Genomic DNA, 25,677 nt, shown 5'->3' on the forward strand with positions numbered 1-25,677 from the left:
ATATTATGTTATTTTTTATGTATATATGTTGCATGCGTTTATAAATTTAATTTTATGCAAAATTCAGCTGAGTAAATTTACATGGCACCTATAGGACAAAAAAAATCTACCAAACGGGTCTTTCGAGTAAAATTACGTTTTTTGTATGGTGCAGTGGCCTATGAAGCCTGTAAGTAACCCCTGGACCCCTTCTATAAGAGCGCTCTTCTAGGTAGGCACTAAGGTGTGTTAGTAGTTATATAGTTGTCTCGATTAGAGCACTTAAGCGTTTGGACGAGTTTTTTTTTACCAAAAAGGCCGTCAACGAACTATTAATTGATTTGCAAACATATTGCTTGTAATACAGGGATATATATTTCTTAGTACACATGATTTCCTGCCAAGATTTTAATTTGTACGTGATAAGATTTTGTTTTATTAATTATGTCTATTTTTTTGTTTACATTGTAACAATACACATTCTTCCAGAATTCCAAGGTGATCCTTATGAAACTCACAAATATATATATATATATATATGTCTTCAGTCTGGACAAGATTCAAGTTTTTTTCTTAGTTTGTGTATAATTTGATTCTCATTAAATCTGTTTATGAAATTACATGCTCAATCTGCATGGTGCCGATTGGCATATTCATATATATATGTATATCGTGATTTTAGTGTGATAAATTTAAAGATAATGGGATTTTAACTAAAACATTATTTTGTCAAATAAATAATAGAATTCTTGTCCTAATACATATACCTTTAGATGTTAGTATTGTGGAAATACGTTGTTGAAAATATACGAATACACATGTTCATACAGTCATTTTCAGTTTCCAAAAGTTTTAAAAGCAAATTATAAGTGATATCAAAAGTTTTTATTTCGAGTTTGCATAGGTTAAGATACTTAAATAAATAATATATTAGATTGAAAAAAAGGATATAGTGGCGTGCTAAAATTAATCGGTTGGGTGGGGAAGGATGACGCAAGGGTGAGTAGTTAGGGTCTTTTGGAGCATCGGAAAGGGGACCTGCTGAGGGCAGAAAATCGAGCGGTCCAAGGCTTGGTGGGCCTCCTGCGAGGGGCGTGCATTGAAGTGAATATAATGGTGATTGTGACATCCGCTCCGCATCAAGGTGGACAAGGGTTAAGGGCCCCGACCTCTCGCCCTGAGCTAGCTGGGGGAAATTCCACCTTGATTGCGCAAAGGGGCGGATTCACCTCCAACAGGTGTACGTGACAATTATTATTAATATAACGCCCAAACAAAAGAAAAAAGAGGGGTCGCTATATTCAGTATAGCGCCCACAAAATGGAAATTTAGAGTACAATATTTATATTGTACTAAAGCGAAATCGTGAGGATTTGACAGCAGCGCCTAAGATTGAAATTGGCGCCCACCAATGAGTAAATCGTGAATTCGAATATAACTTCTAGATCGACATTAATAACCAAATACTCATTTTAAATTACAAATATATTTCAGTCTTCAAAATATATATATACATTTTGGCGTATACAATCATCGAGTTAAACGGGTCTAGCCAGATGCAACCATCACCCTGTCTAGGTGGCTTATTCAAGGTGTTTGATCCAAAAAAATTTAATTGCACCGAGACAGGAATTGGAAGCAGATGGCATTAGGGTGGCCGGCTATTCGCTTCTTTTCTAAGTTCCCAAAAATCTCTTTCTTTTTGATTCATTACAATACAATCAATTTTTTTTAGCTTCAGGAAAAAGGGAAGTCCTTATTAAGTTTTTTTTGTTAATAAGTTGCTCCTTAATTATGGAAATTATACATTATGACCTCAAGCGGTTTGCTACAGAAAGCTGGTGTTGCACAATGTATACAAATTTTAAAACATATCCACATATTGATTTTTTTTATGAAATACTGAAGTGCATACGCCCTCGTAGGAACGCAAGAGTTTGCTCCAATGAATCCTTACGTCAACATTTTTTTTTTGAAAGGCCTGAATGTCATCTGAACCACCCCAAACCTATAGATATGAAATTTGAAATTTGAGATTTTTTTGTAACATAATTGAAAATTAAATATTTTGAAATTGATTTTGGAAATCGAATGATGGCTATTTTACAATGGTGATCAAAACATTTTGAAATCGAATTACCTTGTTTTTTGTGCGAAACAAATTTGTAATAATAAAGGAATAAAACGTTAATTGGATGACACGCAGCGAACCCTATAACACCCGATCCAGAAAGAAACAAACAAAAAAGTTAAAATTTTCAAAAATGGAAAACCCCAAGCGAAACAGCATCCAGGACTTTACCTTTATAGATCTCTCTGAACGAATAAGAAGTGGTAGCACTGCTGTAGCCGCAGGCGGAAAGAATAGCCAAGTGAATACTAATAACGTTTCATCAGAGCCAAACAAGAGCACCGGTACTATTTCGAAAGCGCCGAAAGAGCAATCGCAACCATTACAAGCTCCACCATCGAACCTGAATTTCCCGCAACCTACAGCTACCAATAGTATTGAACCAAACCGTGCTGCTATAATCAACCCTCGTGGGCTTAGGGATGAGTTAGCACTAATTTTAAAAGAATTAATGGTTGAGGCGAAGCAAGCGATTATAACCGAAATTCGCGATAGTTTACCGGCAGCGTTCGAGCCGTCAGGGGGTAATAATTATATGCGGAATCGAAATAATAAACGACAAAGACACAATTCGAGTATTGAGTCACGCGAGTCCGGGCGTTCTGCCGAGGTAGGGCTACAACAACATGTTAACAATAACAGCATGCATAGATACTACAACAATCGCCACATGGCCAATTCAGCAGCCTATACGCGCAATACACACCACCAATTCGTCAACCCCAAATTGCTGAGGAAGGCGCGTCAGCAGCTATCTCTGCAGGGCATCAAAAAGCGTCAGGACTGAGCGGCGAAGCACGCGAGTGGTACTGGCTTTATATAAAGTCGCACGGCAGAGTCGATTGGCCGAGTTTACAGCTCGGACTGCTACGCCAATTTTCATCACAGCGTACAGATTTTGATATCCTTAGGGAATTGACAGAGAGGAAGCAAAGGCCGGGAGAAAATATCAACTAGTATTTCCACGCAGTTGGTATTTTACGTTCGCGACTTAAAAATCCAACACCCGAATACGAGATAGTACGATTAGTAAAAGGGAACTTGCGCGAATCGCTAGCTAAAATGGTTTACCCTATTTCGGCATATTCCCTAGACCAATTAAGAATGGAATGCAAGGAGGTCGAGCGATGTTTCCCGCGCCAGGACCGCTCGCCGTTGAGTAGTTTTACGCCACGCACACAATATATGAATGAAGTTTACCAATTTGAAGATATGAGCGTTTTACTCCCGGTGATGAGGGTCAAGTCACCGTGAAGGAAGTAGGTCATCAGTCTTCAAATAAGCAGTCGGGCGTTCGTAGAAACGTTTCGTGCTAGAATTGTGGTGCTGACGGCCACTTTTTCACCGAATGTATGTCGCTTCAGTGACGCATTTTCTGTTATAAACGTGAAAACAGGATGTTATCACTCCTAAATGCCCAATGTGTAACCGAGCGGGATACTCTTTGAGGAACGCGATTTTGACGGGGAATCGCGCTCCACCCAAACCTCATCAGAGTAGACGCGTCAACCAATACAGAACCGTATATGGAACCCAAAGTTACAACTGATATTTGCATTTTTAATAAAAATAAGAAAACCGTAAAGCCATCGAATACTAGAAAAGAAAGGACGATATCTTACGAAGAACGATATAGAAAATATTTAGAAACTCGGGAAAGAATTTTTGCAGAAAGCATTATTATGGGACGTCGGGTAGTTTCGCGTAAAATTCAGAAGGCAAGGGAACGATTTCAAAGAAGAAGAAAACTCCGACAGAAGGTATTGGCATCCATTAAGAAAGTAAGTAACACAGACCCGCGGGTGTATGCGGATATATGTAGATATAATGGGCATAAGAACGCGCGGCTTACTAGATACTGGTACCTCCGTCTGCATTCTAGGCCGTGGCTGTCGGGAGCTTGTAGAAGAATGAGGAGTTCCTATCGAACGTTATGTGTCTTCTGTCAAAACTGCAGGCGGCCGCAGACATAATGTCTTAGGCAAAATAACTTTACCGGTAAAGTTCAATACAGTAGAACAAAAAATTACATTTTTCTTATGCCCGTACCTAGAGCAAAAGATCTACCTCGGGGTCGACTTTTGGAGGGCGTTTAATTTGGCACCTGATGTTATAACCGTAGATGCAATCGACTTAACAAAAATAGAACAGGGGATGGTTTCTGAGGAAGACAGGAACGAACGTCGTGTTTTACACAGTTTAACGCCAGAGCAGAAAGAGCGTTTGGAAAACGTAGTTAAGGGTTTTAGGACATATGAAGATCACGGGTTAGGACGAACTAGCTTGGAAAAGCATACAATAAAGTTGGTCGACGAAGCAGTACCTATTAAGGAGCGACATTACCCTCTTTCGCCGGCGATGCAAGCCATCGTATACGAAGAGGTCGATAAAATGTTAGAGTTGGTCGTTATAGAGGCGAGTGAGAGTCCCTGGAGTAGCCGAACGACAGTGGTGAGGAAATCGGGGAAAAATTGCTGTTGTTTAGATGCTCGCAAACTAAACGCCGTCACCGTAAAAGATGCATACCCTTTACAAAATATAGAGGGTATACTAAGTCGCATTGACGACACACACTTTATAGGTAGCGTTGACCTAAAGTTCACGTTTTGGCAAATCGAGCTAGACGAGGCTAGTCTTTTACCGTGCCTGGACGTCCACTCTACCAATTCGTTACAATGCCGTTTAGATTATGCAATGTAGCCCAAAGAATATGTTGTCTAATGGACCGTGTCATTCCTCATAGGCTAAAGTCAAACGTCTTTATTTATTTGGATGATTTAATCATCGCCCCTGACTTTGACTCGCGTCTTCGGATTTTACAAGAAGTCGTAATCTGCTTAAGAGACGCGAACCTTACAATAGGGTTGAAAAAATCGAAATTTTGTTTCAAAGAATGCACATATTTAGGTTATATTGTAGGAGGAGGTATATTGAAAAGAGATCCTGAAAAGATCAAAGCAATACAGAGAATCCCTGTTCCGAAAACGGTAAAACAGGTGCGAAGTTTCCTCGGAACGGCAGGATGGTATAGGAGATACATAAAAGATTTCGCCACAATGGCAGCACCTTTGACAGATTCGTTGAGGAAGGGAAACAAATTAGAAATTTCTGAAGGAGCTATTTAAGCATTCAGTAGCCTAAAAAGAGCTCGTACGAGCGCCTCAGTTCTTAAACACCCTGACTTCTCAAAAAAAAAATTTTGTACAATGCGATGCGTCTGATTATGGTGTGGGTGCAGTACTCTACCGAAAAGAAAGTGATGGTGCAGAGAAGCCAATCGCATACTTTTCACAAAAGTTCAACGAATTTCAAAAAAAAATATAGTACAACGGAGAAGGAATGCCTTGTAGCGGTGATGGCCGTCAAGAGATTTCGACCATATATAGACCTAATGCCATTTACGATAGTGACTGATCACGCTAGCCTTAAATGGCTAATATTTTTAAAAGATCTCAACGGGAGATTAACTACAAGCTTTTAATTTTCAAATAGAACACCGTAAAGGTGCAGACAATATAGTGGTCGATACGCTCTCGCGTTGCATATAAGAGGTCACAGAATCTCCAATAGCAAATATGGATACAGTTGAGTTCGAATCGAAAGAGTATAAAGAGCTAATCAACACGATAGAAAACAATAGAGAAAGGTTGCCTGATCTAAAGGTAGAAGACGGCATGGTTTTTAAAAATTTTTTTTCTAAAAACGTAGAACTATAGGGAATGAGTGGAAATTGTGGGTCCCTGAAGCTTTGACGTCAACGCTCATCGAAAACGCACACTGTCAAGAGATAGCTGCGCACGGGGGAATGGCGAAAACGTTACATCGATTGAGGAGGCTGTACTATTGGCCTAGCATGGTGGTGCAGGTACGCAACGTGCGCGAATGTCAAACCTGCAAGGAATCAAAACCTTGTAATGCAATTTTAAAGCAAGGGATCGGAAAAGAAGTGAAGTAACAGTCCGCCCATTTCAAAAATTATACATTGACTTTTTAGGCAAATATCCGAGATCGAAACGAGGAAACTGTTCTATTTTTATCATTATCGATCATTTTTCAAATTTTATTTTTTTGAAGGAAATGCGCGAAGCCACCGCTAGTAATGTGGTTAAGTTCTTGACCGAAAAAATATTTCATAAGTTTGGTGTTCCGAAATTAGTACATTCCGATAACGGTAAACAATTTGTATCCAAACAGTTCTCGGAACTATTAGAAACGTACGGGGTTAGACACCTAAAAACTGCTGTTTATTCACCGCAATCGAATGCCGCCGAAAGGGCAAATAATCGGTGTTAGCCGCTATCAGATCGTATTTAGAAAACGACTATCGAGATTGGGACTTATACCTAATTGAGATCGAATGTTCTCTTCGGAGTGCAGTGCATTCCGCGACCGGGGTTTCACCATACTTTACACTCTTCGGATTCAATATTTTCACGAAAGGCGCAGATTATGCCCTCGCAAGGAAATTGAGTTGTCTTAATGACAATGAAATGTTTGCACTTGATCATAGCGACAAGATTAGGTTAATGCGTGAGAAAATACAAGAGAATTTACATGAAGCGTACGAAAGTAACGCGGCTTGTTACAATAAAAGAATTCGCGAAATACAGTTTAAGCCTGGCCAAGAAATTTATAAACGGAATATTGCACTTAGCGACTTTAAACAAAATGTAAATGCTAAATTTTGTCGAAAGTTCACAAAGTGCTAAATCGCTAAGGCGCTGGGTAACAATATGTACCTACTAGAGTCACTGGCAGGGAAAATTCTAGGGGTCTGGCACGCGAAGGACCTTAAACAGTAATCGAATCCTAAAGAACTTAATTCGACATATTCTAAGGGTAAAGAACCTAATTCTACAAAACCTAACGCTTAAAAATTAACTTAATACTAGTTAACCTAGAACTAAATAACTTACGGTTAAATAACTTAAATCTAAATAATTGTATACTAAATAACTTATTACTAGAAAGCCGCTCCGATGACCTGAAAAAGGAACAAAATGTAATAAACTTTATATAAAGATATTTCAATACTTTCGTGAATACCACTCCGTCGATGAGGGTCAAGTCGGCGGGGATGGATGTTTCCAAAAAGCGCTCATTCCGAAAAGTATCTAAAAAGAACACAAAGCAAAAACTGAGCAAAACAGTTAAATAGCTGCGCAATTTTTTTGTGTTGGGTAACAAAACCCTCCAAACTACAACATCCATATGAAATTTCTTTTTAATTTCTTCCGGAAATATCTCTTGGCAGATATATAATTTTTGGGTTCCGCGTTCGGATCCGTGATCCTGGGTCTAAAACGCGTATTGGACACCTGTCGCAATATTTCTTGGGCGAGTCACAACAGCGGTGAGCGAATGTAAAGAACCACCGTGGCTGTTCCACAGGCAGTCCATATGCATATTATCTGGTACGAAGGGCGGCATAGAACATGGGGGGTTTCTTTTCTCAACAAAATTCACTTCACCACTGGCTGTAAAAAGAAATAATTACACAAAAAAAAAAAGAAAAGGTAACCACATCGAGATTTATTTCGAAACGTCAAACACGAGGTAGGTTCACGATAGAGCAAGTGGCAAAAGCTCTTTTCCAAGGGTTGCCAGATGGCCATTTAGAGTTGTGAATAGAGGAAAGAGATGAATATAGAGTGGAAATGGTTGCGGTTGAGTGCTGGGAATGACAATGGAAAACGGCACAGTGAAACGGTGTCTCTCATTAGTTGCTCCCTATAAAAAGGAGGTAACTGTTGAAAAGAGTTTAGTCTTAAGTACATTGCGCCTATCCGCCTGCGCTGCGCGGTCCGTTGTTCTACAAAATACATATGTAAAATTTTAGTTTGATATGAAGTAGTTCCCTGTGCACGGAAAGTAAAATTAAATCGAACGATTTGAATTTAAAAATTGTGCATAGAAAGATATATAAAGCTTTTGGCCTCAAAACACATTTCGGTTTCCGTCGGTGAACTAATTAAATCCAAAAAGGCTGCATAATGGATGTGGAATAACTTTTTATGGGTAAGTGCCACCCCAACTTTTTTTTCTTAAAGATTTTTTTTTTCAAATTCCTTTTTCTTTACGCCATTTTGGGGTGCACGCAACCCCCTTGTCGACTTCGGTCATTGATTTTTCCGAGTTCTAATCCCCCCTGTTAAAGTTTAATTATTTTCTTTTTTGAAATAATTCTTTTTTTGTCGCAGAAATTTCCTGTCTAAATTCTAATTTTGTAGGGGAAACTTCACCGTTTGTCTTTCTGAATTCAAATCCCCATTTAACATCTAAACATTTTTCCGAAAGTAATTCTTTTTTTATTTTTTTTTAATTCTCTTAGTATTGAGTACATCTTTTTTTTATAAATTTTAGTTTTGTGCAATAAATTTTGCTATTTTTTGTGGTGTTAGAGACACCGTCATAACAACGCGTGAACACCAAAATTGGCGTGAAATACCGCACCAGCTCAATTAAGCCACGCTGAATGCTATTTTCTTTATTCCTCTGAGAAATGCCATTTGTCACCACGGATGACCAAAAAGCTTTACCAGCGCCAGGTGATTTTTATACCGGGAATTTATACCAGATTATTATACCGAGCACTTGTACCAGTTTCTTTTACCGAACCGGCTGCATTATAACAGCCTCCTGTAACTATAATTTCCTACAGCAGTGGAGACCGCGACTTCAAAATTACTGCAGTGCACTAAAATAACTACGAGGAGCGGAAATAAGAGGAACATAGCTGTTTCATGCCAAATAGGCCATCTTATGTTATTTTTTATGTATACATGTTGCATGCGTTTATAAATTTAATTTTATGCAAAATTCAGCTGTGTAAATTTACGTGGCACCTATAGGACAAAAAAAACCTACCAAAAGGGTCTTTCGAGTAAAATTACGTTTTTTATGGTGCAGTGGCCTATGAACCCTGCAAGTAACCCCTGGAGCCCTTCTATAAGAGCGCTCTTCCAGATAGGCACTAGGGTGTGTTATTAGTTATATAGTTGTCTCCAATAGAGCTCTTAAGCGTTTGGACGAGTTTTTTTTTTACCAAAAAGGCCGTCAACGAACTGCAAAATTTTCGATTGTTAATTGATTTGCAAACATATTGCTTGTAATACTGGGATATATATTTCTTAGTACACATGATTTCCTGCCAAGATTTTAATTTGTACGTGATAAGATTTAGTTTTAAAAATTATGTTTATTTTTTTTGTACATTGTAAGAATACACATTCACCCAGAATTCCAATGTGATCCTTGTGAAACTCACAAATATATATATATATATATGTCCTTCAGTCTGGACAAGATTCAAGCTTCTTTTCTTAGTTTGTGTATAATTTGATTCTCATTAAATCTGTTTATGTAATTACATGCTCAATCTGCATGGTGCCGATTGGCATATTCATATATATATAATTCAAGGTTCGATTCGATATATATATCGTGATTTCAGTGTGATAAATTTAAAGATAATGGGATTTTAAATAAAAGTTTATTTTGTCAAATAAATAAGAGAATTCTTGTCCTAATACATATACCTTTAGATGTTAGTATTGTGGAAATACGTTGTTGAAAAGATACGAATACACACGTTCATGCAGTCATATTCAGTTTCCAAAAGTTTTAAAAGCAAATTATAATTGATATCAAAAGTTTTTATTTCGAGTTTGTATAGGTTAAGATACTTAAATAAATAATATGTTAGATTGGAAAAAAGGATATAATGGCGTGCTAAAATTAATCGGTTGGGGTGGGGAAGGATGACGCAAGGGTGAGTAGTTAGGGTCTTTTGGAGCATCGGAAAGGGGACCTGCTGAGGGCAGAAAATCGAGCGGTCCAAGGCTGGGTGGGCTTCCTGCGAGGGGCGTGCATGGCTGTGAATATAATGGTGATTGTGACATCCGCCCCGCATCAAGGTGGACAAGGGTTAAGGGCTCGACCTCTCGCCCTGAGCTAGCTGGGGTCATTCCACCTTGATTGCGCAAAGGGGCGCATTCACTTTCAACAGGTGTACGTGCCAGAGTTATTAAAGACTCCATAACTTATACAGGGTTTTTAACGCTCAAATTGTTAACGAAAGCTTAGATACAGGTATAGTTCCTAAGTTATAGAAATCTTCCGTAGTTGTGCCAATAGAAAAGGTTAAAAATACCACTAAAGCGGATGAGGTCAGACCAATTAATACGTTACAATATGACGAGAAAATATTAGAAACAGTGGTAAAAAACCAGCTTGTAAAATACTTAGAAGAAAAGGAAATTATTATCCCGCAGCAATCAGGTTTTCGGAAGAAGCATTCCTGTGAAAGTGCTTTGAGTTTAGTTATAGCGAACTGGAAAGAAGACCTAAGCAGGAATAAACATATAATAGCTGCATTTTTGGATTTAAAACGTGCATTTGAGACGATGGACCAAAAGCTACTAATAAAAGAGCTAGCCAACATAAGTGTCACTGGTAATGAGTCAAGATGGTTTGAAGACTTCCTCATTAAAAGAAATCATAGAACAATAGTTGGAAAAGCCTTATCGGAGAAAAGAGAAGTACCAGTTGATCTAACGCAAGGATCGGTGCTGGCACCAATACTGTTCAATATTTATATCAATGATATAACTAATTCTATAAACTACTGTGACATTAAACTCTTCAAGGATGATACACTACTGATGCTTAGTGGAGAAAATATAACTGAAATATATAAAAATAATTCAAGAAGATCTGAATAGTGTTTATGATTGGTTATGCGTGAACACACTTAAACTTAATGTCAACAAAACCAAATTTATGGTCATTTTCAGACGAAACTTCCGGAATAGTGACCTGCAAAATGTAAATATTAGCCACGAAGTAATCGAAAAACTCAACACCATCAAATATTTGGGAATAAAAATAGACGATAAACTCAATTTCAATGAGCACGTTGATTATACAGTGGGAAAAATAGCTAAAAAAATATATTTTACACAGAGAACCTGCAAATATTTAAATAAGAAATACAAAGTAATGGTCTATAGATCAATAATCGAACCACATTTTATTTACTGCCCGACTATATTTTTCATATTGCGGGATAGTCAGATATACAAGCTACAAAAGCAACAGAACCGAGCTATGATATTCATTCTCAAAAAACGCTATGACACACCTATCAGAGACATGCTCTCTGCTCTAAATTGGCTAAGCATTAGACAGCAACTTTTTTACCATGAAATTTATTAAGAACATAATAGACGGTAATTTGCCTGCGTACTTAAAGAATAAATGGCGAATTAATGGTGACTTATAACCATAAAGCAGAGCTGTAAAAGTGTGCAATCATTTGATATTTTACATCATTGATGGAACAATGCTTTCTCTTCATTCATTCATTCTTTGCTAAGGAATGTGGCTTAAAAGTCAACCCAATCTTCATTCAGTAGCGGAAAAAAAAAGAATGCACTCCTTAACTCATTCGAAGAAAGAATGAAGTAATTGAATGAAACACAAACATTTTTCAACACAGAATAAGCATACAAATGAATGTAAGTGTTTGGAAAGAGAATTTAATATGTATTTATGTTTGTAGTTGTACAATATTACAAATTCTAATATTTTTCCAGAAAACAATTGTTGCACTTCGTGCACGTCTCCAACAAATGGAATCAACAACACAATACGCTTCGTTACCTGGAAATCGAGCACAAATGGAAAACCTCAACAGCCAGGTTATCCTCTACAACAACCAGGTGCACCACGTGGTTACATGGGTCAAATTATACCACCAACACAACCTGGACAGGCGCCGATGCCCAGTCAACCACTCAAGCTGGGTTAACCCCAATACCCGGACACGTCCGGACGTCCTGGTTATAATGTATGCTAATACAACTAATATATTTAAAAATTTGCTGATGATTATTTTTGTGTTATATTCTTTAGCAACCACCTGCACCTGTTACTGGTAAATATCAACAGCCGCAACAGTATGATCAAGCCCAAGGTTGTTTAGTTCCCGATCAGATGCCAAATCCGATAATAAAATAGCGCTGGTGGTGCTTTTATTACTAATGAACAGGGTTTATTACCACCATTGGTGACCACAAAATATGTAGTAGAAGATCAGGGTAACTCCTCGCCCCGTTACGTTAGGTATCGCTATTCGAAATTAATGTTTTGTTTGGCAATTACATTGATCTTTCTTCTTTGCTGGTCCTCTTTGTATTGCATACCTGCAACAACTGATTTATTAAAAACAAAAGCTTTGTCCATTACACTTACCGTCTAACCAATGGCACGAACGGTTGAGGGTGAATATGAGCCCATTGTAAATTTTGGTGAATTGCGTCCAGTTAGATGTAATTGTTGCAAGGCTCATATGCAATTTGCAGATGCTGGTCGTCGTTACCAATGTCTTATGTGTAAAGTAACAACAGATGGTAAAAAAATCTTTCACTTTTACTTGTTTTCATTGATCCATATTTTTTCTCAACAGTGCCAACTGTATATTTGCAACATTTGGGCCACACCGGACGGCGTGTCGATAAATATGAACGTCCTGAACTTGTATTGGTTACATATGAGTTTTTGTGTAAAAAATGTATGGGTACCGATAGCTCTCAAAGTAAACCTCAACTCATATCCAATATCAATGCTTCGCAATCAATTGTGGACGCTGTACGCACTACATTGGGTCCACGCGTATGGACAAGCATATTGTTGATTCCAGTGGTAAGGCCACAATTTAAAATGATGGTGTAACCATTATGAAACTATTGGATATTGTGCATCCAGCCGTAAAACTCTAATCGACATAGCCAAATCTCAAGATGCTGAGGTAAGTTTTTTGTTATATTAGAATGTGTAGAAAAAAAATGTTTCTCTTATCAGGTCGGCGATGGCACCACTTCAGTAGTATTTTAAGCAGGTGAAATCTTAAAACAAGTTAAACCATATGTTGAGGAAGGCGTGCATGCACGTATCATCATTAAAGCTATACGTAAAGCATTATAATTATGCATGACCAAAATATGACATGGCTGTACATGTCGAAGCGCCAATCAAAGGAACAACAACGTGCTTTATTGGAAAACACGCTGCCACAGCAATGCCCTCCAAACTTATTCATCAACAAAAAGATTTATTTTCCAAAATTGTTGTGGACGCTGTACTTTCTTTTGATGGACCCAACGTCATACAAAAGATGTAAAATCGCATTATTAAATATAGTTTTGGAATTCAAGGCTGAGCGTGATAATTCTGAGAAGTACGTGTTGATAATGTTCAAGAGTATCAAAAAATTGTTGATGCTGAATGGCGTATTCTGTACAATGAACTAGCTAAGTAAGGCGTCAATGCTGTGTTATCTAAAATACCAATTGGTGATGTTGGTACACACTATTTTGCAGATTGTGCTATGTTCTGTGCTGTTCGTGTACCAGAAGAAGATTTGAAACATACAATGAAAGCTTGTGGTGGTGCTGTTATGACTACAGCTAATGATATTAATTCAAGTGTTTTGGGTCAATGTGATTACTTTGAAGAACGTCAAGTTGATGGTGAACGTTTCAACGTTTTCCAAGGTTTGATAGTGGGTTTGACATTGATTTCATTTTCATAGTTTATAATTATTTAAAGGTTCTGAGCTTCATTACATGATGTTATAGTGATTGTGCGGCGTACAATTAAACATGATTCTGTTGTTGCTGGTAAGTTCCCCCTGTGGGTTAGGGGTTAGAATATGCCCACGGTAGGTATACCGGTCGTAAAAGGCGACCATAATATCATGGGTACCCAATCCATGAGTAAGGTGTTTTACTCGAAAAGTAGCAGGGTGGACGCGGGTATAACCCTGTGGGACCCTAGGCAAGGTCTTTATAAATACTGCTACCGCGGGAGCAGGAGAAGCCAGTGTGATCTGATGCACTGCATCGAACGATGCTTTGTATTCAGGTCTCACCTCCTGTCCTGGGATGGCCCCCTTGTGGGAGCATCGCGGTGGTTGTGGTTTCAAATAGGGTTCACTTATGACACACGCTCTGAGTAGACTTGTTTTCCCTTGGGGCGTGCAAACCCAAGGGAATTCGGTCTCATGCTTGCCACAGCAATCCCAATTTCATTGAAAAACTGACCCTGAGGGGCAGATGAAAGGTTGGTCACATCCCTTAATTGTGGCAACCGGAGATGCCGGTTATATATGCTGAAAAACGGTGACGAAAGATGGTGAAGAAATGCATGTCTATCGTCAGCCGAAAAACAATCGATAATTCTACGAGTGGGCCGGTGCTCATCTCGTCTTTTGAGATGTTTGAGGCTGCTTTAGACTGCGTAAGCGAATAGGAGCGTTCGCGGAATGGATGGCCACATCCAAAAATGTGGAAAGATTTGATGCTGCCAAATCACTGCAGTGTGGCGGACTGCAATGCAAAGATGTCGCTGGGGCAGGTACTCGGTACTTACAGGTCTGTGAGCGGAAAAGGTTGGACACATCCTTTTAATTGTGTTAGGAGTGTAATTGGAGGCAAAATGGAGCATAATTGTTGCGTAATTGAGTGAAAATTGGAGTGAAATAATAGTAGCAAAAATGGAAGCCAATAGTAGCACAATATGGCACACAATGTTTGTCAACGTAGTGTTGCCTCAAGCGATGTCGAGGGGCATTGTTGAGGCGGACACTCGGCACTCACAAGCCTGTGTGCGGAAAAGGTTGGTCACATCCCTTGATTTTAATTGTGATGGAGTTTAAGAAGGAGCATAATTGGTGCCAAGCTCACTCTGTTTGTCAATGTACTGCGGCCCTTAAGCAATATCTAAGCAAAACCAGCTCCGTCGTCAACAATGTTTACATTGTTGTTACATTGTAGGACAGGAAAGGTTGGTCACATTCCTAAATTGCGACAAAACACAATATCTCAATCTGATTAACATGTTAATCAGATATCGAGATATCAAAATCAATGAAAGAGGGACTCTGAGGCAAGCACGGAACTCGCGGTGGAGTTGCCGTGCAACCGGGTGCCATTACCCGAAAATGGAAGGGGAGGATGGATAGTCCTCCTCGGCCAAACCAAGGCTGGTGGACTTGAACACCCCCGCTCACCGATTGGTACCAACTTTTTGGGCCGAAGATCAACGGACATTGATCTGTGTTTTACACCGGAGGTAGGTCTGCCAAGACAGGGACTCCTGTAAGCACTCATCGTCTGTTGCTGGTAAGTAAAAATGCAAATTGAAAAAAATGTCTAATGTTAGGGCCTCATTCTCTGTTACGAAACGAACTTTCGTTGCGGGTCAGAGACGAATCGCTAGTGTATTTTGACTATGTTAAACGATGGCAACGTATCACTTGACAATTACTTTTGCCTTCCTGTTTTTTAGAAACGTAAAGACCGAACAAAAATGATAGAGAATACCATTGCTAGACGAAATCATTTGGAGGCGAACCGTTCGTCTGAGCTATCGTTCGCAATACAGAATGAAGCCTTGAAATTGTTAAGTAATATAATGAAAAGATTGTGTCCAACTCCCGAAGAAAAAACTATAAAATTTGTTTCAGTGAAATGATAATTATATAGATTTGATAGAGAAAAAGAAACGAAACAATACTTTAGCGTAACATACATACCTAAACTTACGGAGAACTTCAGCAAAACGCTAACCAACAACAAACACAAAATTGCATTTGCCTACAAATCCAATCATACATTATCGACAATATTCACAAAAACAAAAAGCCCTATTGAGAAGCTCCAACAAAACAACGTTATATATGAAATAACATGGGAAGGCAATGAAAATGAAGAATGCAAGAAAATATACATAGGAACAACAAAACGGCCACTAGGAGTTCGGCTCGCAGAACATGAAGCAGATATACGAAAGAAAAAAAAAAGCACAGCATTATGTCAACACACAACGCAAACTGGGCATGCAGCTGATCTACAAAACACAAGAATCATAGACAAAAATAAACAAGGAAAAGCCAGGTACACATTAGAAAGCCTGCGAATATTGCAAAGAAGAGACAAGACAATAAACAAAAAGGAAGATACAGATGACGTTGCTGCTGCCTACACCCTCTGTCTCTAACATTAATTCGTTTTAGTATGACAATGATACCACTATGGAATGGTACCGAAAATATTTTTAGTTCTAACAAATTTGTTTAAATGTTCCAATTATGTGAGTTTTCTATATAAATCGTGTTATATTATTCAAAGTGTTTTTTGCCTCTTGTTTTGTGATATTTGTTTGTATGTACTACTGTGATTACTAATATTGAAATGTTACGCACTTATGCCTTTTCTGTTTTTATATTAATGTATTGCTTTTTGTTATTAAAATACACAGATCGCCCTTGAAAAAGCTGGAGAGACTAGCGAAACGTCGGGCTGGAATGGTGAAATAAGTTTGTTTTTATTTGCACCAAACGCTAATGGTCAAAAGAGCCTAAGTAAGCATTAGTAAATGTTATAAATAAATTGACCGGAAAATCGCAAAATTGATAATTATTGCTTTTGGTTGTTAGTTTTGAGGCATCGTCTTCGAGTGCCTTCTGATCGTATATGCCGGTTCTTTTGCATTCTTTTACATGCATAAAGTGCCGTTGAAGCCTTCCTCACCCTCTCCTCCACGTTGAGCTTCCATGACAGCTTACTGTCTAGGATGATTCCTTGATATTTTGTGCACGGTTTCTCCCGTAGGGAGGCGGCCACCGTGGTGTGATGGTAGCGTGCTCCTCCTACCACACCGTATGCCCGGGGTGTGAACCCAGAAGCTACATCAAAATTTTAGAAATAAGATTTTTCAATTAGAAGAAAATTTTTCTAAGTGGGGTCACCCCTCGGCAGTGTTTGGCAAGCGCTCCGGGTGTATTTCTGCCATGAAAAGCTCTCAGTGAAAACTCATCTGCCTTGCAGATGCCGTTCGGAGTCGGCATAAAACATGTAGGTCCCGTCCGGCCAATTTGTAGGGAAAAGCAAGAGGAGCACGACGCAAATTGGAAGAGAAGCTCGGCCTTAAATCTCTTCGGAGGTTATCGCGCCTTACATTAATTTAAAATTTTTTTTTTCTCCCGTAGGATCGCCCCTCCTAACTTAGGGACTTTGTACCTCTTTGTAAACAAGACCATATGCAACGTCATCTGCGCAAACCGTAAGTTTTGCTGGTCCCTCGTAGAATCCCCTGAGCAATTGGTTAATGACCAGCGTCCACAGCAGATATGATAGCACCGCTCCCTGCGGAGTGCCCCGTCCTCTAATTTCGTGGCCGCGTACAATCCCCATTGCGATGTAATCTTACTGCAGTTTAACATGCAGTCGATCCCTCTGGGTAAGGCTGGATGTACTTTAACGTAATTAAGACCATCCATAATCGGCCATTTAGAAACATTGTTGAAAGCCCCGGCAATGTTTAACAAGACTTCTAGAGCATATTCCTTATATTCCAGGGCTTTTTCTATGCTTATTACCACCCTATGCAATGCGGTGTCTACTGACTTGCCTTTGGTGTACGCCTGTTGTGTTGTGGAGAGCAACTTTTAATCCACGTTGGACTTTATGTACACATCTATCAGCCTCTCAAAGGTTTTGAGCAGAAATGATGTTAATATATTGGGTCTATAATCTTTGGGATACACGTGACCGATCTTCCCCGCCTTTGGTAGGAAAGCTACACGAGCAGTTCTCCAAGAGTGCGGTACATGATTCAGCCTTATGCACCCATCGAATCCCTCAACTTCTCGGGAAAAGCCGGCGTGCACCTCCGAGAAAGTCGGAGTCTTAGCGTTATCTCTCTTTGGCGTATCTCCTACTTCCGTAGTTGAAACTTCCCTCTGACTCGCAGCCTTCGATGTAGTTGCTACCTCGCTATTGGGACCCATCTGTCTTACAGCTTTGGGCCTACTTGTCTTGTCTATGCGACTGCCCTGCCTCGCGGCTATGGGACTGGGTCCTTTCTGCCTCTTGAAAGCAGGCTTGTCGCCTTCCACCGAACGTTGCCTCTACATTCTACGATTCGACGCTTCTTCCTCGTACCGGTTGCAGAACCAAGGGTTTCTAGCAGCAAACCCTTTGAACTGCCTTCGACCTACTTCTACCGCCTCATGGGCCCATTCCAAACGCTCGCTCTCCACTTCTGTTGGGTCGACCACTGCTCCCAGGCGTTGGACAATTCTTAGTGCTGCACGGTACTGCGAGAGAGCTCTTTTACTTCCCTGCTCTTTACCCTTCTCCACTCTTCTACTCATTTGTGTGCTTTTCCAACACGGAGTTCATTGAAGAAGCACTACTCACGCTCACCGCGTCCGATGCATCGCTTAATGCGTATTCGTCATCCTTGGCTTGCGACTCAGTCCTCCTCTTATCATCCTCCGTATTACAATTGGTAATGAGTCGTTCATCTTGGTCGTACGACCACCAACCCGACAAGGCGGGCTCAGCGGTCCAGTATTATATACGGGGAAAGAACCGTCAGCCACAGCAGCGCCCCTTACTGTGGTAAGGCCATCAATACTTCCCGAGGTGGTCCGGTATCGGGAAGGCTCCGTTCGAATACAGCCGAATTTATCCCCTGACTGCAAATTGTCCAATAGGCGCGGTCCGCATAACACCCTGGATTAGGAGGTTGGCAGTTCTTGCTCACCGACATCCCGCCGCCCTCCTATGAGGCAAAACGGCGTAGATGCCAGTCCTAAACAGCTCCGCCTCATAGTCGGGCGCTATGAAGATCGGCTAAGCCCTCACACCAACGGCGAGGTGCCTACCCTAGTGAGGGAGATATTGGGGAGATAGCTGTTTATTTTATTGCAAAGCTCATCGGTGTAGGAAACAATACCCCAGCGGGTTAGGGGATCAGAATATTTCCGCGGTAGGTATGCCTGTCGTAAGAGGCGACTAAAATACCAGATTCAAGGGGCTGGGTAGCGCAACCCTTCAGGTTGCCAGCGCAATATATAGCTTCTCCAAACCCAATTGTCAACCTCACCTAACCGCGGCGAATCCTGTTTCACTAACAGAAGAGGCTCTGGCGACCCCAAGCTCCTCATGGAACTTGGGGGTGGAGAGGGAGGGAATGACCTGAAGGTTTAATGTGGCCACATAAATCGTTCCCGAGATGGTCGGGCTAGCACCTTAATGGTGCTGTGGTACCGGAGCGTACCGGATCTGTATCCGGCAAAGGACCATCACATCGATAACACTCCCCAAAGCCTTCGGGGAGCAACCTTATCGCTACAACCACAACGACAACATGTAGGAAACAATGGCATATGTGTAGAAGCAATAGTGACTGCTTCTGGTGGTAAAGGTAGCTATTGATATGTAGAAGTTAAACAGAAATTTGATGAATATGAGTTTTGTTTTAAGTTATTGCAAAAAAGCGTTGAGGATTTTTAATATCTTACTAGGTACCTTCGTACATGTTTCTAAGAATGAAGAATGAGACCTATTCAAACTTCGCTATACTTTAACATACAATACTTTACCCCATTTTAACAAAACTATCATTTTTTGATTTTATTAAATTTTATAAAATGTTTCTTCCTCTACAGTTCCATTTCCGTATTGGATGGTAAATATGGCTTTCGCATTTTCTCCATCAATAACTGTGACAAGGTGGAAGAAATCTATGCGCGTAAATCGCAACATATTATCTTGGTCGAGCGTTTCTTCAATAACTCTCTAGTGGTGATGGTGACAGCAGAGAAACCCAACTGTTTACAAATGTTACACTTCAAAAAGAATCAAAATATCTGCGTCTACGGCTCAAATATCCACAGTATATGAATGAATCGAACGCACCCAATTGTCTTCCTAACGGATAGTATACATATTCATCAACGAACTGGGTCTGAATACTGAAACAGTACACATATTCAAAATCGATGAGAAGGCTGTGATGATGGTATAGGGTGAGTTGTTGAATAACATACGAAAACCACTTTAACCCATCTATATATTTGCATTACAGCTTAAGCTTTGCAAACAAAAATTGCTGGCGCCAAGCAATTGGAAAAGGCAGGCGTCTCCGATATGGACGCCAAGCCTAAAGGTTACTAACTGGAAGAAAATACAGGCCTGTCAAAATGCTGCCACCAAAGCCGCTACCGGCTGCCTTCTTATGTCCTCGGAACACCACCTGCACAATGAAGCGAGAAAACTCCCAATAAGGGAAAGAAATGAAATGCTAACCAGACAGTTTCTGTAGAATACGAAGAAACCTGGGCATCCCAACAGACATCTGATTGTTGATCCAACACCGCTTAGGGGCTTAAAGAGTCATCTCGGTAAGCATTATGAGGAAATACGACACCTGAGAACTCAGCCGTATAAAGCAAAAAAACACAAGCAGGTCCTCAGTGAACTCCACAAACAGGCGTCGGAACTTTATGCTAGGAATTGCCCGGGGAATCCACTACTTAAAGAAGAGTACCCAAAACTTGCGGAAGAGGACCGCATACTCCCCAGGGAAAAGCGAGTCACTCTAGTTCAACTTCGTTCTGGATACTGTAAAAGGTTAAACTCTTACCTATCCAGAATCAACCCCAACATACAAAATGTATGCCCCGCTTGCAATGAGTCCCCAAATGACACCAACCATCTCTTTAATTGTAATGTGGAACCAACGCCTCTAACACCCCTTTCATTATGCTCCACCCCTGTTGAAACAGCAAGTTTCCTTGGACTCCCGTTAGATGATTGATGACAATTTGTGATCGGTCGCACCTATTAGGTGGGGCGAAGCGCTGCTACAACAACAACTACCATCTCGGGAACAATTAATATCATGACTTTAAACCTTCTAAGCCATCCCGCCCACACCCTATTTCCACGAGGAACTTGGGGTCGCCATTACACATAACACTGAACGAGTCCGCCGCACAATCATTATAGCATCATGTAACGAAGCTCAGTTTCTTCCAAAAATTGTTCGGCACCGCCACGTAAAATCAATGTATATGTTCTAGCATTAACGCAACCTTTAAATAATTATAAACTATGAAAATGAAATTAATGTCAAACCCACTATCAAACCTTGGAAAATGTTGAAACGTTCGCCACCAACCTGACGTTCTTCAAAGTAATCACATTGACCCAAAACACTTGAATTAATATCATTAGCTTTAGTCATAACAGCACCACCACAAGCTTTCATTGTACGTTTCCAATCTTCTTCTGGTACATGAACAGCACAGAACATATCCGATCTGCAAAATACTGTGTAGCAACATCACCAATTGGTAGTTTAGAAAACACAACATTGGCGCCTTACTTACCTAGTTTATTGTACAGGAGACGCCATTCAGCATCAACAATTGTCTGATACTCTTGGACATTGGAGGACATTGCTGTGCCAGAGCATTTTTCCAATAAAGCACTTTGTTGTTCCTTTGATTGGCGCTTCGACATGTACAGCCATGTCATATTTTATCATGCATAATTGTAATGCTTTACGTATAGCTTTAATGATGATACGTGCATGCACGCCTTCCTCAACATATGGCTTAACTTGTTTTAAGATTTCACATGCTTAAAATACTACTGAAATGGTGCCATCGCCGACCTGATAAGACAAACATTTTTATTCTACACATTCGAATATAACAAAAAACTTACCTCATCATTTTGAGATTTGGCGATGTCTACTAGAGCTTTACGGCTGAATTCACAATATCCAATAGTGTCATAATGGTTGCCCCATCATTTTAAATTGTGGCCTTACCCCTGGAATCAACAATATGCTTGTCCATATTACGTGAACCCAATGTAGTACGTACATCGTCCACAATTGAATGCGAGGCATTGGTGTTGGATATGATTTGAGGTTTACCTTGAGAGTTATCGGTACCCAAACATTTTTTACACAAATTCTCTTGTACCCAACACAAGTTCAGGACGTTCATATTTATCGACACGCTGTCCGATGTGGCCCAAATGTTGGAAATATGCAGTTGGCACTGTTGAGCAAAAATATGGATCAATGAAAACAAGTAAAAGTGAAAGATTTTTTTTTACCATCTCTTGTTACTTTACACATTAGACATTGGAAACGACGACCAGCATCTACAAGTTGCTTATGAGCCTTGCAACGATTACATCTAATTGCATCCAATTCATTTAAAATTTACAATTGAGACGGTAGGTGTAATGGACAAAGCTGCTGTTTTTAATAAATCAGCTGTCGCATGTATGCAATACAATGACGCCCTGCAAAGAAGAAAGATCAATGTAATTGCCAAACAAAACATGAACTTCGATTATCGATACCTAACGTAACGTGGCGAGGAGTTAAAGCCAAATTAAACTTCCTTAACCCTAACGCCATAGTCGTAACCATACCCATATCCATAACCATCTCAATGTGATCGATTAATGGTGCCTTAAACTAAAAATCGTGAAAATTTCATAAAAATGATGAAAACGCAAAAAATTACAAACATATTCCACAAAAAATAAGTATCTTAGTCATAACGTATCCAAAACAATGAAGAAAATCTAAAAAAAGTTATTAAATTCACCAACTCAAATATTTTTAGGTTATGGATATGGCGAGAAACCAAAAACCAATTGAGTGGCTATGGCGTTAGCGTTATGGTATGGCACCAATAATTGATTACATTCCTTTCCATAAGGTAGGTTCGATCAGCTGATTTATCTGATTATGGCTTTATGGTTATAAGTCACCATTAATTCGCCCTTTACTTTGATCTTCTACCACATATTTTGTGGTCACCAATGGTGGTAATGAACCCTGTTCATTAGTAATAAAAGCACGACCAGCGCTATATTGATTTTCAATGATAGCGCTTATCGGATTTGGCATCTGATCGGGATCTAAACGGCCTTGGGCTTGATCATACTGTTGCGTGTTGCGGCTGTTGATATTTACCAGTAACAGGTGCAGGTGGTTGCTAAAGAAAATAACACAAAAATAATCATCAGCAAATTTGTAAATTATTAGTCGTATTAGCATACATTATAACTAGGACGTCCGGACGTGTCCGGGTATTGGGGGTTGACCCGGCTTGGGTGGTTGACTGAGCATTGGCGTCTGTCCAGGTTGTGTTGGTGGCATCATTTGACCCATGTAACCACGTGGTGCACCTGGTTGTTGTAGAGGATAACCTGGCCTGTTGAGGTTTTCCATTTGTGCTCGATTTCCAGGCAACGAAACGAGACGTGCACGAAGTGCAACAATTGTTTTCTGACAAAATATTAGAATTTGTAATATTGTACAACTACAAGCATAAATACATATTAAATTCACTTTCCAAACACTTACATCCAACATCGCTAAGTTATTTTAATTTAATTTAGTGTAAGGCACCAAAATTAGCACAGGCCTGCAGCTCAATTCGCGGAAAATGGCGGGCTCGCTGAAAATTTTTTTCCACACGAAAATGACATATTTCACAATACCTATGAATATAGTAGGTGCGAGAGAGCACGATACATTGTGGCAAAGCTAAATTTGTCAACATGCTATTTCATTTGGAGAATTTTTCATTCCAAATCGTCACCCCTGTCGAAAATTCGTGTGGCTGTGTACGTTTTTGGTCACACGATTTTTGCAGGGGAAGTATACAAAATCTGCTATGAAGTACTATTTCTTGTATGTCTTCCCTACAAAAACGCTCCACGCCATTTGGCTAGTCATTTTACGGCCATTGTGACTTTCTTCAGCGGTTATATTCATAGTCATTTTTGCATGGGGCGATGCACCTTTGTGACCAAATTTTCGTTTCGTTCCTATTATTGTGATCGTGCATTCCGCTCCCACTTATAGGATATAAACATAGCACTGTTCTGCTCACACGCGTCACAATGCTCGTCAAATGGCGGTCATTTCTTCGGTCATTTCACTCTACATTTTCCAGTCTTTTGACAATAAATTTTACTGCGGTTGTACCATTTATATAACCGCCATATAACTTGAATTTTACCTGCCGATTTACTTTACCTGGAGCAGCCATATGAATAAAATATGAACCAAAAAGATTGAATTTTCAATATTTATTATTTCCAATATTATTATATATGTACATGAAATTGGAACTTATGTTAATACAGTTCATATAAACAAGAAGTAAGTACTTTAATAATAAATAAACTCGCTTAATTGGTTTTTGTTTTACAATTGAAATCTTTTCTAAGCGAGCAGAAAATAATTTTAAGCTTTAGAAAAAACTCCAATTATTTGAATAATCTACAACTTAAAGCTTAGTAGAAATTCAGATTAGGTTAACTTTTTTTTCAGATTAAGAATATTCAAAGGTGTCGTGCAATCAGATTGCTGTTGTAATTGGTGAACTTAAAAATGTACGACTAGTAATTGAGTCAGACTTATTATTGTTCTAAATCTAATCTAATGGTTTAAAATCTAATTCCAACAGCAATCGTACCACGGCATACTTTATTATATATGTACATGAAATTGTAACTTAAATTAATAGACTTCATATAAAGAAAAGTAAGTATTTTAATAATAAACTCGCTTAACTGGTTTTCGTTTTCCAATTGAAATCTTTTCCAAGCGAACAGAAAATAATTTAAAGCTTTAGAAAAAACTCCAATTATTTGAATAATCTACAACTTAAAGCTTAGTAGAAATTCAGATTAAGTTTATTTTTTTTCAGATCAAGAATATTCAAAGGTGTCGTGGAATCAGATTGCTGTCGTAATTGGTGAACTTAAAAATGTACGACTAGTAATTGAGTCAGATTTATTATTGTTCTAAATCTAATCATTCAAGCAATAATTCTGCAACCCTTATCATTGATTGGTTTCAAATCTAATTCCGACAGCAATCGTATCACGACATCCTTTATTATATATGCACATGAAATTGCAACTTAATACAGTTCATATAAAAAAGTAGTAAGTATTTTAATAATAAATAAACTCGCTTAATTGGTTTTTGTTTTCCAATTGAAATATTTCCTAAGCGAGCAGAAAATAATTTTAAGCTTTAGAAAAAACTCCAATTATTTGAATAATCTACAACTTAAAGCTTAGTAGAAATTCAGATTAGGTTTACTCTTTTTTCAGATCAAGAATATTCAAAGGTGTCGTGGTATCCGATTGCTGTCGTAATTGGAGAACTTAAAAATGTACGACTAGTAATTGAGTCAGACTTATTATTGTTCTAAATCTAACCATTCCAGCAATAATTCTGCAACCCTTAGCAGAAGTATTGATTTGTTTCAAATCTAATTCCAACAGCAATCGTACCACGACATACTTTATTATATATGTACATGAAATTGTTACTTAAATTAATACAGTTCATATAAAAAAGAAGTAAGTACTTTAATAATAACATAAACTCGCTTATTTGGTTTTCGTTTTCCAATTGAAATCTTTTCCTGTGCAAGCACATCGCTAACCTGTGTTGGCAAAAGATATGATTATACTGTCTTCGATAGATAGTCGGACGAGCCGCTACTCGGCGAAGTAGAGATGACCGTTGTGTCGGTGGCAGCAGTTACAACAGCAGTTTCTAACTTTGCACCATCCGTACAGTTTGATGAATGCTTCACTGCCTTTTCCAATTGCTTGGCGCCAGGCAGACAATTTGGTGCGTTCGATTCATTCATA

The 25,677-nt window shown here is 39.2% G+C and overlaps 1 protein-coding gene across 2 annotated transcripts; it reads right to left on the reverse strand.

Moving 5' to 3' along the window:
• Nucleotides 1–439: 439 nt before the first annotated feature.
• On the reverse strand, nt 440–22,220 carry LOC137249946 (T-complex protein 1 subunit eta-like). Of its 2 annotated transcripts, XR_010952632.1 has the most exons (6): nt 22,096–22,220; nt 21,697–22,037; nt 21,357–21,643; nt 21,115–21,297; nt 20,609–21,059; nt 440–7,224 (listed from the first exon to the last, which is right to left on the reverse strand). XR_010952632.1 is itself a non-coding variant. In XM_067782043.1 (5 exons), exons 3-5 carry the CDS (start codon nt 21,502–21,504, stop codon nt 20,968–20,970), a joined length of 423 nt encoding a protein of 140 aa, XP_067638144.1. In that variant the 5' UTR covers nt 21,505–21,643; nt 21,697–22,037; nt 22,096–22,220; the 3' UTR covers nt 19,883–20,967. The 2 variants fall into 2 exon arrangements, 1 of the variants encoding a protein (XP_067638144.1); XM_067782043.1 differs by lacking the exon at nt 440–7,224 and having other exon boundaries at nt 19,883–21,059.
• Nucleotides 22,221–25,677: the final 3,457 nt, after the last annotated feature.

The sequence above is a fragment of the Eurosta solidaginis genome, chromosome 4 (assembly GCF_040869045.1).
Source record: "Eurosta solidaginis isolate ZX-2024a chromosome 4, ASM4086904v1, whole genome shotgun sequence".
NCBI classification, from domain to species: Eukaryota; Metazoa; Arthropoda; class Insecta; order Diptera; family Tephritidae; genus Eurosta; species Eurosta solidaginis.